The sequence below is a fragment of the Myodes glareolus genome, chromosome 19, assembly GCF_982192425.1.
Source record: "Myodes glareolus chromosome 19, mMyoGla1.1, whole genome shotgun sequence".
Lineage (NCBI taxonomy): Eukaryota > Metazoa > Chordata > Mammalia > Rodentia > Cricetidae > Myodes > Myodes glareolus.
Genome location: NC_142044.1, coordinates 60,733,253 through 60,752,799, shown reverse-complemented (window position 1 = coordinate 60,752,799; position 19,547 = coordinate 60,733,253). Strand labels below are relative to the sequence as shown.

The 19,547-nt window shown below is 48.6% G+C and overlaps 1 protein-coding gene across 1 annotated transcript in view; it reads left to right on the top strand.

Annotated features, from left to right (window-relative positions):
• The first annotated feature begins 8,479 nt into the window (after positions 1 to 8,479).
• The window catches only part of Vdr (vitamin D receptor), a 35,128-nt gene continuing 24,060 nt past the window's right edge, over positions 8,480 to 19,547 (top strand). The window contains exons 1-2 of the mRNA XM_087899223.1: positions 8,480 to 8,555; positions 11,733 to 11,975. Coding sequence (XP_087755349.1) covers positions 11,758 to 11,975 — 218 coding nt within the window. The 5' untranslated portion in view covers positions 8,480 to 8,555; positions 11,733 to 11,757. The remainder of the gene's footprint in view (positions 8,556 to 11,732; positions 11,976 to 19,547) is intronic.

Genomic DNA, 19,547 nt, shown 5'->3' with positions numbered 1-19,547 from the left:
TGGAAATGTTTCATCTCAGCTGATTCAACGGTCTTGTGAGATGTTTATAGTTTAACTTGAGGCTCAATGAAGGGGCCTTGTTTTTCCTCTTCCCATTCAAAGAGAGCTGTGCATGAAGACTTCCCACCCCTGGCTCCCACAAGGGCTGACCTTCACTTCCCACAGGTGGGGGTAAGTGGCAGCAGGTGGTGATAGACAGTGGTACTGACTGTCTCTTCAAAGCCTGGTTCCGGGGTGGGAGGGTCGGCAGAGGGCTTGTGGAAGGACCTAAGAGGATGGTGGCCCATGGCCAGTTTCCACCCCCACTGCCTGTCGCCATGAGCTATTATTCCAAAAGTGAAGCAGAAAATAGCTCACTCAAGAGAATTATTTTTGTCTCTGTTAAACTTCAATCCAGAGCTCCTGAAGAACTGGCTACAGAGATGTTTTTCAGGTCAGGAGGAGTTCTGGGAGAGAAGGGGAAACAGTGGGTGGAGGGGTCACCACCTCTACTCCCAGGGGCAGGAAGGACCATGGCCACTGGTCTCGCCTGGAGAACTACACACTGCCTGCTCAGCTGGTGGCAGCTCCAGCTGATTCAGTAAAGCCAGCCTGGGTAGGAAAGACAGTAATGAGTGAGCGCCGTTGATCACGGTCCGCACCTCTCTGCAAAGCCTGGCTCCAAGGGACAACAGGCATGGGGAGTGGGCTTAAACACAGAAGTCTCTTCCTGAAAGTCTTTATAGAGTCAAGCTTTGAACTGCCTCTTCAACCCCTTCTGCAGGATATCTACTTTTGCTGGCAAGTTGAAAGACAAAGGGGAGTTCTGTGTAGTACAGGGGGCCTAGGACTCAGGGAGGAAGATGGTCATGGGCTACCTTCTGCTTAGGTCCCTGCTTGAGGGCCACAGTTGCTGTCTACCAGGAGAGAGAATCCATCCCTCTAGACAGCCACAGATTAACTCCTTTGTCCTGAGACGGCATTTATCAAAAGCTGTGCTAGGGTTTAAATCCGCTCCATCTCCCTCTGCCCAGGGTACCTAAAGAAAACAAAGAAGAGAATGACCGGCAGTGGGCAGGAGCTGGGCAGCGTGGGCAACGGCTTGGAAAGGCTGACCTTCCCTACGCCTCTGTGGTCCTGGGGGAGAACCTGGCAATAGAATTGGCCTGATACATTGAATTCAAGCATTACTATCCATTAGAGATTTAGGGTTAGGTGAGGCTTGCGTATGGGCACTAGTGAATTTGGACACTGGCCTCAATGTGCTTTGGCATATGCCTCTTCAAAGACAATACTCACCACCCCATCCACGATGCAAGCTGCTTGTGAGCGCCGTATTTTTGCACCCGGTCCCCTTCCTTAAAGTGACTCCTGGCAACAAGGAAGTGACTTGTTGGTCAGGAGGGCCAGGGTAGGCTGAGTGACCTGGCAACAGCAGATTTGGAGATCTAGAAACTGGGTGTATCTGCTCTTCCTGTGCCCGGCAACCATATCTCACCGCCCTAGGAACCTTGATGAAGAGGAGGATTGACCGGTGACGTGAGAGCTGCCTTGTTCATCAGCTCCCTTCCGCCCTGGTTAAATCATTTGTTCTTCCATCTTCTCCCATGAAAGCTTTGGGGTGTGTGTGTGTGTGTGTGTGTGTGTGTGTGTGTGTGTGTGTGTGCGTGTGTGTGTTGGCCACTTAAACTGGGCTGAAATGTTCTAGAACCCTCTCTCCTCTGCCTCACTCTTGTAGCCCAGTGACTAAGGGCTCTATGTGAATTCCCCTATGACTCAGGGTCTATACCACATCCCATGGGGATGCAAACAGGAGCTCCCCTACATGTTTTTGTCCTTTCTTGTGCTTGCCTGCATCCTAACAAGTGTCACACAGAATCAAGGGATCCTGTTTGCCGTCTCCTGTGTACTGTAAGCTTCAAGGAGGCCAGAGCTACATCTCGCTCACCATATGCCTCCAGCTTCTAGTTCCAGCTTTGCCTTGGAGTCGGTGTTAGGGCAAGGCAGAGGTCACCACCAAAGCTCAGGTAGCAGCTGGGGAGGTGGCTCAGTGGTAGAGTGCTTGCCTCGCATGCTCAAGGATCGAGATTCAGTCCTTGGTACAAACATTAGGTAGCAGAAAACAACACCATTGTCCACCACTGTGAGATTGAGAGGAAATGCTATTGCCCCCTTGCCCTCTAATAGGTCCCCCAGAGGGATCTGTACAAATCTACACAAAGGGAAGACAAAAGCCTGAGCAAATCAAAGGTATGGGGAAGGCTTCTAGGGAGCAATCACACTTATCAAAAGCTGGGGAGCAGCCAGTGTTGCTTGGGATGACTGTGGTACCCTCTAAGACTGAGACTCTCCCACTGAGGTAACTGTTGGTACCCTCTAAGACTGAGATTCTCCCACTGGGGTAACTGTTGGTACCCTCTAAGACTGAGATTCCCCCCACTTGGCCTAGGCCTTTAGGAGATCCATGGACACATGGGGCCATCTCTCCTCACTAAGGACCCAGAAGATACAGAAGACACCTTACGGTAAATTGGTTACTCATAGAACTGGACCTTGCCAAGCCTGCTTATCTCAGAGAAGTCCAGAGCCCTTCACTGATCCCCAAAATGAATGGAAAAGCCAGTGAAGGTTCCACCACAGCCTGGATCAGGTCCTCTTACAGGATATCTCAGGAGCAGAGGCAGCCAGGGTTTCAGGGTGCCTCTCACTGCCACCTCCCAGCTCCAACCCTTGACACCTGCCTTCTCCTGTGCTCCTATATGCAGTAGTGGGCTGCCTAATGGGGGGGAGGCAACTGGAGATTGCAGTGATTTCAGTCCTTCTGTGGTTAGAGCAAAGGCACACAAGGGGACATGTGCTAGATGATCAAGGGTTAGTAAGTAGTGAAAATGGGAAGCCACAGGCTTTGTCTTCCTTATGGAGGGAGTCTAGATGTGTAGGCCAGTTTCTCTGCTTACATGGAGAGAGGAGAATGATTCATTTTCTTCCACTCAGAGCAGCCAATGTTTTGCAAGCTGTGTGAATGGACAGACCAGCTAGCTATTTTCTCAGCCCTGCAAATGCACGACACCCTGAACAATATCTGGCATGGAGAATTTAAGATGGAGCACAGGCTTCCTGCCCTCCCCAGCCTAGAGTCTGCAGCTCTTCTCGCTCTTCTGGCTGATCTAACACACACAGTTCTGTGATGATGGCTTCTTAGGGGTCTCTTTTGCTCATCACAGCAGCCCCAACGTTCAATCCATGTCACTATTTGTGGATGCAGAACCAGGGACAGTGATTGGGCAGCCATCCAGCTGGCGTTAGAGGCTGGATGCAAACAAGAGATCTGACGCCAAGGACCACCACGACCATCAATGTCTTAGGGATCACAGGACATGGAGTATTGACCTGTCCCCTGATGCAGGTAGGATCTGAGTGACTGAGATGACATTGGTCTCAGGAGGAAAAGAAACCTGACCAGGTTCAGCTAGGGCAGGGAGAGGTGGGCCTCAGAACATTCTCTGAGCTCTGGTGAACCAGCCTCCAGAACTCCTGCAAGTGTCCCAGCCCCAGATGATTCTATCCAGAGAGCGGTGTGGAGGGCACCGGAAGCTGCACTCAGGGGTGCCTTACAAGAAGAAACACATTGTGTCTATTGGGACTTTTCAAAAAACAAAGCTCCATTTAGCTATCAGCAATATTGGGGTTGGATCCTCACAGAAGTCTCAATTTCCCTATATTTTTGGGGTTATCCCAATTTTAATTTCTTGGTCTCCAAGTCACTGGGCAAACAATCCTTGTTCCACCAACATTTATATATACCTGACACCGCTACGCAATGACCCATCCTAATATTCTAGAAAGGCCCAGCTAGAGTATCAAAAGATCCGGCCAGATGTACCCCACATCCATCTAAATGTCTTCTAGTCATATCAACTCCCTGTTTACTGGCTATGAAGGCTGAATCCCAGAACTGGACATGTAGCAAGAGAGTAGACCTCATCCACCCTTCTGTTTCCCTGTATTTGCTGTACAAGAGGGATTGACTTTCAATGACCACAACATTCTATCAGGGCTTTTACAGTAGCTGCCCCACAACCACCTTCAATGATGAACCCACCCTAAGGGCTCATTGCTCACTACTGCACAGTCTCCTCTGGATGCTCAGGCTGGCACTTAGATTTCTGAGGACTTGGCCAGGGTGGTGGAGATGAAGCACACTTTCTTGCTAGGTAGCCTCAGATAAGTTACTTTCCTGAGGGTCTCGGTTTCCTCGGATGTTGAACCTGAGAGATTGGCTTTGTGTCTTGTGACAGGGCTGATTCCCTGTGTGCTCCGCCAGCCACCATGGCTGCCCACGCTTTCCAGCAATGATGGGGCCTCCTGCCTGTTACCTGGAGAGCAGTAATCAGCCCAGAAATCTTGTTGACAAAGCTGAGGCCAGCGTTTCCACTGGAAAAAAAGCAGCTTGCAGGAATTATTGTTGCTGATAAGAAGTGGGGATCCATCTGAGCCAGCCACGTGTCCTTCCCATTGCCTGGGGCTCATAACTCTGAATTTTGCCCAGCGTTAAGACACTGCTTGTACACCCAAAGATGATAGGACTGTCATCCAAGAGATTCTTGAAAAAAAATGGGAATTTGTGGCCCAGTTTCTATGGCATGACCCTCTACCCCTGATGTTATGGGGTACCAGTCTATGACTTTTACAGGTTCTCAGAGATGTGTACTTGCCAAATGGCTGATTAAGAACCACCCCAAAGTGTAAACTCCTTCCTGTCAACTGCCAGGGCCGTCAGTCACAGAATTTATTATTATTCAGTGAGTGACTAAATATGTTTGGTAAGCGTAATAACTGTGCACAGTGCTGTAGTGCCGGGCACAGGGGCAGCAGACAGTCCTGGCTGGAGTACAGGCAGCCACAGCAGGGTTCCACCAGTCCTTTCTTCCCTTGGGAAGGCCCTTGTACAAATCGTGAGCATACCTGGGATCAATCAGGAATTAGATGCACCTCGAGTTCCCTTCCTTCGGCCTCCCCTCCTGCCCCTTTCACACGATAACATTGTAGGTCTTTTTATTTTATGACACTTTGCTGATTGGTGGCAGAAAAATCTCTTTAAATTGCACAATGACCCCATGTGGCAACCTCTCCAAACCCTCCCCCCAAAAGACCCAGAGGGAATGGCTTACTGGGCTCCTCTGAAAGGATCTGGCCCAGCAGGGCAATCGGAAGCCTCTTTGCATAATGAACTTTCCAAGCAGGGATTCATCCAAAGAGAGTGGATTGCCATGAGCAATGGCTCTCTATCAGGAAAACTGATCAGAATATTCTAGACAGGAACGAGGTTGGTTGGGTCAGGTCGTGATAGGTCACCTTTCAATGCTGAGCTGCACGCGGCCCGGACAGTGAGGCCGGGGGAAATTTAGATGCAATTTACTTGTACAACTCACCTTCTCCCCTCCCTCACTCTCACTCTGCACACTGCCCCCTCCCGCCCCAGCTTCTTCTGGGAGATAACGCTGTTCTGAACAAAGATAGTGGGTATAGAGCGGGAATGGTGTGGACGGAAGGACGTGTGTCACTGTGGCCAGCCCAACTGACACAAGACGACAAGGGAAACGTCAGAAGGGTCATGCAGAGCTCATCCTGGGCACGGGAAGATGGTAAACATTAAAGAAACAGCAAGAAGTGGGCATGTGCACACAAGTCCGCATGCAGGGCTTTTGGCAGTCACATAGGCCTACTTACCCCAGAGGAGCCCGATGTGAGGTTCTCTGTGGGTGTGTGTTAGGAAGAATTCTCTCCCCCGTGGGGGAATACCTTGGTTTCCCATTTTCTTCTAGAAAAGAGCAGGGGTTTTGAGCCAATGTCAATCACTAAAAAGCCAACTTTGGTCACTGTGGTTCCCACACTGGCTGAAGGCACCTCTCCTGAGTACTCATCCAACATTTGTGGGTGTTTGGGGGCCATAGTTCACAGGGCATTACGTTCTTCCTGCTCATCGGAAGAATAGTGTGTCATCTAAGGCATGCATGTTTGGGTTTATCTAAAGGATCAGGGGTTAATTTCAGTGACATTCTCACCAGGGCGGGACTTTCTCAGAACGGGAGAAGACATCCGTGGCCAGTCTCTTCCTGGTTCCAGGCCGTCCATCCACACCCTCTCAGCTCAGTCGCTCTCAGAACCCCAGGAGGCTCTGGGGGTGTGTGCTGTGTCCTGGACTTAGTCTGAGCTCAGGGTCTTTGCTGCTGGAATATGGCACCCGTGGTCTGAACTGGGCAAGTGGGGGTGGAGGGGAGCAATGATTGTGACACCGGTGTCGGACAGGAACTGAGTTATCTCATTTCTTGCTAAGACAAGGTCATGGCTAGGTCAGGATCAGGAGTAGGTTGCTCTGGGGACAGCCCCAGCAGAAGCGGTAGAACATTCTCTGTGCTCAGAACACAATTGCTGGTGGGTGTGTGGAGACATGAAGTAGTTTTTCCACTGCTCCCCATTTTAAGCCCGTGTCTTTGACCCACTTTCCTACCAGCTTGCACTTGGACACAGCGGCTGACTCGAGCAGAATTTCTCCTGAAAGGACCGTCCTGTGGTTGCACGGGTGACAAAGGCCTGTGTGCTGGACAGTTGCCCGGATGAGGGCTTGAGGGCTTTAGCATCAGCATCATCTTTTATGGCCCTGGGTTTTGTTTTTCAGTTTGTTTGCTTGTTGTTGTTTTTCTGCATCACCTTCTGGCTTAGTAGACATGCTTATGGTTGGGGAAATGATTGAGAGATTTCCCACAGGGAGTGTAGTAGGGTGAATGGAGACTCAGCTTTAGCTCCAAACACAATCAGCGTCCCTCGGTTGGTTTTCCCATCTCTAAGCCGGGAATAATGACAAGGCCTGACTAACGAGGGTGTGGCGAGACTTAAATGAGTGAGTACTATGAGGGTCCTGGAGCGCAGCCCAGTACAGAGCAATAGGTGTCTGCTCTGATGACGTCACTGGGGATGGAAGGAGTCTGCAGAAGGCAACCTGGGCACCGGAAGCAGTCTGCCCTCATTTGCCCTCGCTTGGTACCACCCACTGCCTGAGTGGCAAGTCACTCAGGAAGCTCCGAACTTTGATTTTGGCATCTGTAAACTGGGGGTGCTCCCTGACTTGCAGACCACTGTGAAGATTAAATGAAATTAAGTGTGTATCACTTAGCAGGTCTAGGAAATGTTAGATAGTCTCCAAACTTTTCAAGAGCGAAGGGCTACCTGGATGACCTTTGAGTTGAAGACAGGAAAGCAATGGCCCCTTCTTAGCCGCATTCTCATCCCAGCCTAAGAAGCAGGGAGGAAGCCTAGCAAATCCATATATTGCTGGGCAGTGTGGCCAGCAGGCCATGAGCCAGGGGAACAGAGGGAGCACCTACCTGGGGGCAAGTGGCCTGGTTCCCCAGTGCTACAGCTCCCACCACTCACAGCCTGCAGTGAACAAGCCTTGCTCCACACTCCCTCTGTTATTCCTAGGACCTGGTGGTACCCAAGGGTGGCAAAGGGCTCGGGGGCTGGCAACTCTCAGGCCGGGCTCAGGTCTTAGAGGCTCCTTAGTGGTTCCCTTTCCTACCTAGTTAGGCCACAATGGAGCAGAGATCTCTGGAAAGCATCAATAATGGGGGGGGTGACTGGATCCGCTCCCCTTGGGGTTTGCCTGATTGGCTTTTTTCAGGGTTCAGGTTCCAGTACCCTCACATCTACGTATGTCCACATTTGCCTCCTATTGGTATCAGGGAGGACACATGTATGTGTGTGTGTGTGTCTGTCTGTCTGTCTGTCTCTCTGTCTGTCTGTCTCTCTGCCTATCTGTCGTGTGGACAGATGTAGGAGGAGTGAACTTTTGCCAGCCCCACCTTGGTAACCAGTCATACCACTAAGACCCAGAGTCTAGCCCCTGGGCCAGACCTCCTCAGGCTTTGCATGTCTGGAAAAGAGCTAAAAGTGGCAGGAAACATCCGGTTTGAGAGCTGTGTGTTCTGTATTTAACCCCCACAGCACCTTATACCTACTCCCACTCTGCATAGACAGGTCACAGACGCCTGCCTGTGAAGGCACCCGAGAGGCCAGGGCCCCAGACTGAGGTCTGCTCCAGTCCTGAGCCACGTTCTTTGTTGCCCTGTGTTCCACTTCCCAGAGTATCCCCCCAAATCTGGAGGGAGGTCAGTAGAGTATCAGGGCTCTGCAAGAGGAAGAGGAGGCCTTGCAGGAGGAAGCTGTTTGCACCTACCCTGTTCTAGCTGCGACCTTCACTTCTCACTGTTCAGGATGCTTGCCCTCTGCCTTGAGGGACAGCCATTCTGACTGCTGCCCGGTTCCCTCCTCCTCCTCCGCACCAGCAACAACCCTCATGCCCCCAAAGTCACTTTTTTCCTGGTTTTGGCTCAGGACCTAATTCCCCTGGCAAGTCTTGTACGACATATTAGGCTCCCTAAAGGACTGGCTGGGAGATAAAAGACTCTCTAAATAAGATGTCTCTCCTTGTTCACTTCAGAGTTCTGCTGGTTGGACATATCTGCAAGACTTCCCAGGAGAACATCCTTGGACCCTGCTCACCCCTGCTCCTTCAGGTGGGTGTGTCCTCAGCCTGCTCTCTGTGTTTGAGAGGCAAGGAGGGGCCATTGCAAAGCAGGCAGAGGAAGGGCGGAAATGCTGCCCTGCCTTTGCACACGTGAGTCCCATAACAGCAAAATCTGTGACTGCGACTCTGGTGCGTGGGGTAGGGTGGGAGCTAGAGCTGGTCGGTGGGGTACTCCAGCGAGCTTGGTCTTTCCCAGACGTGTGTCCTGCCTTCTCTTTCTTCCTTCTGCCCACCTTGTTCTCTGTCAGTGCCTCCTGGAACTTTTTGCTTTCAAGTCCTTGAGTCCTGAGCCTCCTCTCTCTGTCTGGATCCTGGTGACTTTTTAGTGCCACCTAATAACCCCAAGCAGAGCTGGGTATGCTCTCCTGTAAGGATCCTATTCACTCTGTGTCTCTTGCAGCCAGATCTAGCCTTCCTGTCCAGCCTAGTGCAATGGCTCCCAGCCCTATGCCAGGAGACTCCCTGAGGGGAAGGCAGTTCTCCCCTGCATTATTTCATGCTGTGGCTCCACGGCTCCAACTGACTTGCATCACAGCCTCTGCAGTGAGGTCATGTGATGCTGGGCTCATCTTGCTGGACTGAACTGACTACTATTCTTCCCCATCTCCCATGAGAATTCTCTTTTCCCAGCAGCCCCACAAGACGCTGGGAGCCGGACTGACCCCAGCTCTGTAGCAACCTGATGATGACTCAGAGCAACGGTGTCTCGGAGGGCCTGGGGTGAAGCCAGATGCACCCTAAACAACTTCTCCTAATACCCCGCCAGGATGCTGGGCCCTGGGATCCATGCCCACATCTTGGATGCCGGCTCTGTTCTAGAAACGCAGAGGAGTCACCTTGGACTTAGGATCCATCCCACAGGCGTGTTCAGCCTTTTGACATTGCAACATGACATTGTCAGCTACAAGGTTCATGCTTGAGAGCCACACAATTAAGAAACAAACCAAAAAAAAATCAAAACAAAACAAACAAAAATAAAAAAATTAGACACCCACACCCACACCTTGTATTTTAAGTAAGTTTACATTTTTGTGTTAAGCTACATTTATAACTATCTTTGGCCATATGTGGTGCGTGGGCAATAGGTTGGACACATCTGTGTAGAGATAGTGTTGCCAGACATGGGCTCCTTTCCCTTTATTTTTGATTGTTTTGAGATTAAAAAGTATTTCGGGAGCTGTTGGGATGGCTGACAATCAGATACAGTATCTTGAACCCACCTGGAGGAAGACAGGACAATCCCTCAAGTTGTCCCCTGACCTCCACAAGTATGTCATAGCACACGTGCGCCAAACATAACCTCCACACAGAGACACACAAAATAAGTACGTAAATGTAATTTTAAAATCTTGGAAAAGGGGTCAGGAAGTCATGGCACACACCTTTAATCCCAGCACCCGGGAGACAGAAGCATATGGATTTCTATGAGTTTGAGGCCACCTTGCTCTACAGAGTGAGTTCCAGGATAGTCAAAGCTACACAGAAAAATCTTGTCTTGAAAAGAAAGCAAAAACAAAATAGCAGAAACCAGTACAAAAACATCAAAAACAAAATAAAAAACAAAAAACGAACAAAAATCCTTAAAAAAAACTTTCAGATATATATAGAAGTGCACATGAAACATTGTATTTTAATAGAAATGAGATATATACCTGCCACTCAAAGAAACAACAGTGCTCCTACATAATGCTATACATTCCTGTCCCCCAACAGCTTTGTCTCTTCAGAAGTTTTTTTAATCAAATTATGTATTATGTTATATTTATGTGTGTGTGTGTCATAATTCACAAGTCTAAAACTACCTGCAAATGGAAGACCAGTTATGCCACCATTATTATATTAAAGTTCCCTGGAATAGAGCGCCAAAGAGAAGTCATCTGTGTAGTGGACACACCCTTGTCTTTGGGGGCTGACAATGCCATGTCCTTGCTTACCTGCTCCCCATTTTTCCTATGTCATGAAGCTCTTTATAAAATATTTAAAAAGATTAGTTTTTGTGCCATCCATTTGCCAATAGTGGCTATGAGAGTTCATCAAGGCTGGGGCTTCCCTAGGCTTCCTTTGTGAGCAGTTTCACATCCACACTGTTAAGGTTAGCGTTGAAGGGGCTGGTGTGAGGATACAGTCAAATCCAGCTAAAGCTCTGGGTGGTGGTGGTGCACACCTTTAATCCCAGTCCTTGAGAGGCAGAGGCAGAGGCAGAGGCAGAGAAATCTGAGTTCGACTCCAGCCTGGACTACAGAGCAAGTTCCAGGGTAGACAAGGCTACTCAGAGAAACCATCTGGAAACCCACACCCCAAAACTGATTAATGGGCTTTGAGGTTCCATGTGCCCAGACCTAGCTCTCTCACACACTGTACCTGAGTCTGAGGCAAAAGCAGGTGCACACCCCTCATCCCTGTCTCTCTGCTGTTTTCCTCCTGACCCAGGTGACCCACTTGTCTTGGGTCAAAGAGGCCACTCAGACATGCAAAGAATGACGAGATTGAGTCCAAGAACATTTTGGGGAGACCTGAGGTGTTCCGGAGTAAACTCTGGGCCTGACAACAGTTAGAGGCAGCAAGCAAAGCCCATGGCCGAATTTACCTCATGGAAGAGAAAGACCAGTCATTTCTGGAGAAGGGCGTACCAGTGCCAACACACTTTGTCCCCTGTCCCTTTTCCTCAGGTGTGAAAGCCATGGCCAGATGATAATGCCTACTTATGAAAACCATCTCCAAAAGCAAAATCAGCCGAATGCCTATGACTCACATTACTCAGAAGGACATCCAAAATTACACAAAGTGCATCAGGGGCAAAAATAGAAATGGTACCGCTGAAGACACGGCTGCAAGGGCCAGGCTCTAGAGTAGCAAGAGCCTGGGTTGGCACACCATTGTGTCCCCCACTTTCTTCTTGGACAGTGGCACTGACCTGTTCAAGTCGGCTGAGCTAGAGCCTGGGCTGAGGGGGTGTGTGTGCACACATTTGTTCAGATCACCCCCAGAAGTAGACCATTTCTTCTGATGAGGAAGTGGGGGACAGAGAGGCCCACTGCCTCCTGCAAAGGAGCTGGAAGGTGTAGGATTTGAATGTAGTGTGATCCTGAGCCTTGTTCGTGTTGTCTTGGTGAAGACAGTCATGTAGCAAGAGCTCTAAGGAATTTTCTCTATGTTCTGTCTGCAGGAAGGGCCCTCCTAGGCCGGTGGCTATGCTAAGGGTGCCAGCCCTATCTGGCACTGACTCTCACCCTGGCTGTGACCTGCCTGCTGTTCCTACAGGGATGGAAGCCATGGCAGCCAGCACTTCCCTGCCTGACCCAGGTGACTTTGACCGGAATGTGCCTCGCATCTGTGGAGTATGCGGAGACCGAGCCACGGGCTTCCACTTCAATGCTATGACCTGTGAAGGCTGCAAAGGCTTCTTCAGGTGAGCCTCCCCTCCAGAGGGATGGGAAAGAGAGAAGCAAGCCTTTCCCTCAAGAGGACCCCTATGCTTTCTATGGAATGTTGCTGCTCTCCCAATTACTGCAAGCAATAGGGGCTTGGTGACATTTTTTTTTTCTCCCTGCACCCTCTCAGTTCCACCTGTGTCCTCTGACCCTCAGAAACTGCTTTCCTGAGGTGGAATTTTCTTTTCTTCTCACTAGCCCTTGACCTGCTGTACTGAGTCTCATGTCTGCCCTTGAGAGTGAACCTCCTCCTCGCTAAGGATTGCAGCTTCCTCATTTAAAAGTTAGGCCTATGGAAGAAGTGAACCTGTAGGCAGGTCCCCGGTGTGGGACAGTCCTCAATCTCAGAGACTTCCGGCTCACTGACCCTTTACTCAGGAGCCACAAGGCGGTGCCATGGCCTGGAGCAAATTTGATCTCTGGACATTAGGGTTTCTGTTGGTGCTAATTGCCTATTTGGCCTGGCACAGGCTGCCCTCTTGGCTTATTACCAAACTGCTCCCTAATGAACTAGACCAACAATGTCCCCGGCTATAGTCTTGTAGTCCCATTGATCAGTCCCCGTGGCTACATGAAGTCCATACTGCCGGGGAACGGACCTTCCGGATCTCAAATCCTTTGTACCAAGTGCCACCTGGACTCTTCTGCCAGGGCAGGTGGGGCAGCCATCTTCAGAGAGATAAAGAGAGTCTTGGTGCACAAGGGGACCAGCCCTGTCATAAAGCTACTCAGAAGTACATGGTCTAAAGTATTGACCATGGCATCAATTTACCCTGCAGCCTCACTTCATCCTGAGCATCCCTGAGTTTCAGCTAACCAACTGTTCACCTCGATACTGTGCAGTGTTAATTGGAGATTTAATGAGACGATGTATCAAAAGAGAGATTTGGAAGGTATACAGTACAATGTGACGTATTACTTTTTGGCCACACAGGCCAATGCTGATGCCCTTGGTGTAACTCTGCCCTAGTAGAAGTTTCTGTAGCCATTTCCCAATACCCCTCCTGGTACGTTTTCTTTTACACACCCACTCACCAAATTTGAATGAACATAAAGCCAGGAGATGCTAAAGTTGGTATTCTCACCAAAGATTATATATCACTATCTGTAACCACAATGTTCCATCATCAGCTCTTGAAACTGTTTTGTTCAGCGATGGAGCCCATACCCCAAATCACCTTGCTCTCCTTATCTGTCTTTCCCCCGGGACCCAGCTATGGAAAATGGGCCCTTAGATGGCTACTTGGTTGATCATGAAATAGTGAAGGTCGCTTTCTCACTCAAGGAACCTGAACTCAGATGTGTTTGCGGTCGATGCTCCCAGAGAGACCACTGTGGTTTTCTTTGGCTTATGCTTGATCTGTAAATGAATTCATATTCATACAGTTGAAATGCATTTAACTTTCATTCACAAATGAATTTCGTACACAAAATGTGTACGAGTCCCGTATCTGAAGTTGTTCCCAGCTGCTGCTAAAGTTTACCAGAATTAATCCTCGCCACACCTGAGTTGTCGTCTGTGGATGATGCGGAGCTATGCCAAGCTGAGTCATCCTGATGCACACGCTGAGCAAAAGCTGCCTCGGCTTCCAGCTGTCACTCTAAACAAGCGTCTTTGTGTTTTTGCTGCCCGCTCTGTGGTGCTGAACCTTCGACTTGGAGGGCACGCTAGGCAAGGGCTCTACCGCTACACTGCCCCTCTAGCCACGGTAGACAGCGTTCCTTTAGCAGTCTGCTGACTTACTTCTAGGTTGTCTGTTGTTGTTCTTGTTGAGGGGTTTGGGGGGTGGTGGTTATAGTTACCGGTGGTTTTGTTACTTAAAATGGTTCTTAAGTTTAGTACTGAAGTGTTGTGGGCTGTTCAATTCAAGAAGCCACGGCGTGCCTTCTGGAGAGACTAAATGTGTGCGATAGCGCAGTTTCCTCTCTGAGCAATGAGGCTGTTGTTGGGACAATGCTAATGCATCAACACTATATTTTAAACAAGAAGACTTTAAAGAACAAACGTACATGAGTCAAGGTGATGAGAAATGCTGCAATTCAAGGTTCACAGGAACCCGACCCTGGAATTCCCCCGGGGGACAGTATAGCATTCAGGACTCCAGTGTTCACGGTGACGTCAGAGATAAATCACGTGTCCTGCAGTAACAAGAATTGTCTGCATCTACATCCTTTCTCCTCTCCTTGGTCTCCCGCCACCTTCTTTGCTTTCTTTGACTCACCTAAATTTCCTTTGGGATTTTTCCAGTACAGTTCAGTTCAGATGCTGCTTGAGTACCCCATAGTCACACATCTGTTTACACCCTAAGCAGCGACTAGTACTGTCCCCTTCTCAGACACCGTCTCACTGGGTCTACACAGATGATGTGACCAAGTTGCAGCTCTTCAGAAGCTTCCCCTGCCCCATCATGGCAGTTACAGGGAAGACCTTTGCCCTGGTCTTGGCTCACAGGATGCTCCCAAGCCCTGGAACTGGTTGTCCACTTCAGCCATTAGCGGTTTGGCTTCTAACTGCAGAGATGGTAGTTTTGGTGAGCCCAGGCAGGCCAAGACTCAAGTCCAAGGGTGATTTTGAAGTTTGAAATGGTTTCGTTATCTGTAGTCAGGAGTTAGAGTCCAGTGCTGGCCAGGTCCTCCTATAGCCTGTTCCATGTTCTATGTGCTTCCTGCCCTTCTGAAGCACAGGAACAGCAAAGATGATATACGGTGTAGATTAAAGCCCTTCAAAGCTAACTTGTGAATGTCCAAAGCCGCTTGACTATGTATTAACAAACAGAGTCCTAGTAAGGACCAGAAGGAGAAAACATATAGATACTTTATAGGACATACATAAAATGGATGACCTATAGGTGGATGTGGATGAATTTTTTATCATGAGTGGCTCTGTCTAAGGTCTGATCTAAAAAGAAAGGTGTAAAAACAGAGAAGAATGATCCAGGGGTCCACTGATGAGGAGATCAAGGTTGATAAGGAAATCTAACAGAGGTCCTGGAAACTAGATTGAGAAACAGTTCATTGTTTATCTCATTTTTGCCTTCTCCTACCAGATTAATACCTGCTAGCTAAAGCCTTGTGGGCTGGAGGCTGTAGCTCAGTGGTAGAGGGCTTGCATGCCTTGTCTGAGGCCCTAGATTGAACCCTGATTCTGTAATCAATTAAATACACCATAAAGCTGAGTGCTGTCTGTTCCAAGACAAAAAAAACCAACATGGAGAACTGTGTTTTCACTTGCTGGCCCCAAGGTCCTCAGTGGCCTTGTTAATTACAGGTCTTCCAGCGTACAGAAGTGAAAAGCAGGCTAGTGAGAGTCCAGGAACAAGAGAAACATTCTGCTTTCAGGAAGTTCACTTGTCTGACGTTTATAGTTCTTCTAAGAATTTGCCGTGAAGGAAGCAGAGAAATGGGGAAATGTCCAAACACCAAGTACTTAAAGGAAGTCAAAGAATAGAAAATATGGGTGGAAAGAACTCATGGGTCTTCTATGGACACAAGGAGATGGCTTACTAGATAGTCAGTGCTGCTGAAGAAAGCTTTGTCCAGGGCAGCTGTCTCTAGCCATGCCGTAGGGTGTGGAAGGAAGAATGTCAGTGTGGTTGTTGATTGATGACCCAAGAGTCATGTGCTAGAGAGAGGAGGCCAGAACATGGAAGGGAAGGGCAGTAGGACTGTCAAGGAAGACAGCTGCAAAGATATAAAAAGATGCTTCCACTTCCTTTTGGTCGTGGTTTGTATGTCTTTAAGAATTGGTGCGGGGGCTGGAGAGATGGCTCAGAGGTTAAGAACATTGCTTGCTCTTCCAAAGGTCCTGAGTTCAATTCCCAGCAACCACATGGTGGCTCACAACAATCTGTAATGGGGTCTGGTGCCCTCTTCTGGCCTGCAGGCATACACACACAGACAGACTATTGTATACATAATAAATAAATAAATAAATAAATAAATAAATAAATAAATAAATAAATAAATATTTTTTAAAAGATTTTTAAAAAAAAGAATTGGTGCTCTAATATGAGCTATTTGCATGAATTCGCTCTCAGCAGGATTGTATGACCAGGTATTACTCCATACTTCCAATACATCCAGCTAGGGACCGCCAACCTTTTTCACCCCAGAGGAGACCTTCAGACGGTCTCTGCTTCCATTCCTGGGTGCTGGGAAGGCATGTCTTTGCTGCTTTATTTTGAAATGAAAGGTGATAGATTCATGATGAAGAGCTTTGAGTGTAAGAACTCTAGAAATTTTGGAATCCAATAGATCTTAATTATATTACCCTGTCATACTTATTAACTGCAGGGCAGTAAGCAAGCTATCCGACTTCACTATGCCTTCTGGAACTGCTTGTAGAACAAAGGTATTATGTATTCCTCAAAAGTACTAAGGGTATTGGAGATAACCGTGAAATGCTGGCATGGACGACTCTTGGTGATAAAGCTAATGTTGCTCCCTTGTAATGCCTCCCTTCTGAAGATAGAGAACCGTTTCCTCTCTGTCTTTACTGTGTTGACTTGGATGTGATGTGAATATGTGTTAGCAGGGGTCTCTGGGGGGTAAGGGGGTGGTCTCAGGATAGAAAGAACTAAGCATCAGATGGAAAAGGAATGCTGGGCCAACGGACTCTGGGGGAACCTTCCAAACATCAAAGGCCCTGGAACTGCTCTGTGGTGACTGTCATGTCTGTGGCTTGCAATGTTTTGGCCTCTGCTGTATGCTGAGCCCTACGCTGGGCACTTGAAGAGTGAGGCCTGATGCCCAGGGCATCAGGGTCTCCTGGGAACAGGTGAAATTGACAGCCTCTCCTCTCCTTTGGTGGTCCCTCCCTAGCAGCTTCTCTCCTTCCCTTCATCTGCTTATGTTCTCGTCCCCTTTCTTTAGTTAAGCCTAACAATGACTGCACCTGTTGCTTCCACTTCTGAGATGTGGAAACTGAGGCATGGGAGGTTAACTAACTTGACCGGGGTTGTATGTGTTAATATTTGAACCCTAATAGACCAACCTAGCCAAAGATTGTACTTAATTTTTTGATTTTAGATAGTTGTGTTAGATAAATACTTCTAAAATTATAACGAAGCTGATTTTCTGAAAAACCAGATTGCTGAATGGGGTGGCCCACCCTTGTCACCTCAGCACTCAGGAGATGGAGGCAGGAAGATCAGGAGTTCAAGGCACACCTCAGCTACAAAGCAAGGTTAAGGCTAGCCTAGGCTACATGAGATCCTGGCTCAAAAAAAAATCAACAAGACAAAAACTCAGAGAACTATAACAAAAATAACCCAAAAAGCAAATAGTTCAAAAGAATATATAAACAAGGGGGCTAGGGAGATGGTTCAGTGGTTAAGAGCACTGACTGCTCTTCCAGAGGACCCGGGTTCAATTCCCAGCACCCACATGGCAGCTCACAACTGTCTGTAATTCTAGTTCCAGGAGACCCAACACTCATGGCAAAACACCAATGTACGTAAAATATAAATAAATAAATATCTTTTTTAAAAAAAGAATATATAAACAAAACAAACAAAGTCTCCCGTTCAACCCTCTTTTTCAGGCTCCATTTCTTCCTGGCAGAAATTAATGTCACTAGCTCCATCTACTCACTTGTAAAATATGTGTATGAAAGTAAGTCTGTGTCCATGCGTGTGTGTGTGTTCACATGTTGGTATATGTGCATGCACAAGAGTGCACATGTGAATAGATGACACCATATTGATTCTGTATCTTTATCTGCGAGAGCCCATTCCCCTTTCTGACTGCCCCCTGACTTTCCGGGTCATAGATCGTGTGGCAGTCCTGACGTAATGAACCTACCCTCTGGTTTTCACACTCCTGACCTACCCCCAGGATAGATCCACAGCCCAGGCATTTAAGGGTCCATGTCCTCCAGAAAGCAGCACTGCAGTCTTGACCACTGTTAAGCTTCCTTAGAGTTTTGTAGAGCATCTGCTGAGAACATCCATGTCAGTGACATTAACATGCCACCTTGGCTCCAGTTTACTGGACTCTATTTGACAAGGAGAACTGATCTATATTTAAGGAACACAATGCAATCTCTCTCTCTCTCTCTCTCTCTCTCTCTCTCTCTCTCGCTCTCTCTCTCTCTCTCACACACACACACACACACACACACACACACACACACACATACACACACATGCACGCACACACATACACCATAATCTGGGGTGATAAAAACAATCAGCCTAGATAATGAGTCCCTGATCTCACTTGGATATCACACTGCTCTCACACAGATCTCACACAGACCTCACACTGCTCTCACACGGATCTCTCACGGATCTCACACGGATCTCTCACGGATCTCACACTGATCTTCACGGATCTCACACTGCTCTCACACTGATCTCACACGGACCTCACACTGCTCTCTCACGGATCTCACACGGATCTTCCCTGTCTAGGACTCCATGCAGCCCCTGTGTCCTGCGCAGACACTGAGTTCTCTAAAACACAGTCACAGACAAAACTCAGAAGGCACTTGACACCATGCTATTGACAGAAGCTACCCACATGCCAGCCTGAGGCCCTAGCCCCTGGCACATGATACTTTTGTGAACTCCTTGTCTTCTCCATGTTTTGATGAATTGGTCTCTGGCACGAGACCTGCTCAATGTCCTCTATAACCCCTGGCTTTCTAGAAACTGCCTCTTTATTTAGCCTAGTTGCACCACCCCTGTTCCCCTTCCTGAACTAGGGTATAATTGCCAGCAAGCCAGAGAATGACAGGGTTCAGACTCAGAAGCAGCAGAGAGAGACACTGGGCTCCCGTGGAATGGGCAGGCTCTTGTTTCTCAAAACAAAACTAACGCCTAGGCAATTAGCTTCGGGAGGAAGGCAGGGGAGGGTGTGGGTCTTCAGGACAAAGCATGTGGCCCGGGCTGGCTGCCCTGACTCCTTGAGGGCAGATGCTAGATGACAGCCACGTGTGGAAGTACCCTTAGAAGGCAGCAGGACAGAGAATAGATTGGCCTCCAAGCCAACAGAGCCTGCAGTCCAGCGAACATCCAGCTCCAGATCTGGGTCTTGTTCTGAGAATGAGCCAGTGACCAGCTAGTGAGTTTTCTGCCGCTCCTAAAGCATAAAGTCCAAATTGTGTCTTCCCGGACACCATTCCTTCCCCCCGGTTCCACATTTAGAGAAACTCAGGTCTAAGAACTGGGTGTCATACTTTAAAATAATAACTATAATTTAAAAGCCTTACACATTTATGGGCCACTTCTTGCATTTTGTAAACGGTGTCGACACTCAGGGATCGAGGTGGTGTGACCTGTTCTTTCAGCTCCTGCCGCTGTGACTCCCTGTTCTGATGAACTGCAAGCTGAAATAAACCCTTTCTCTCTGGCGTGGCTTCCGTGCTGTTGACAGTGTTCCCTCTTGGTGACAGGAAAGAAACTAAGACAGTCCCTCAGTCACAGGTCGTAGGCAAGACCCTAGAGCCTGAGGGAGTACAGGCAGGCCTCTGAAGGGCTCTGGCTACTCCACCGGGTGTCTGGGAAGCTCTGGCCCCTCCAGAGGCTGGCTGAGGCTTTGCTGTGCCA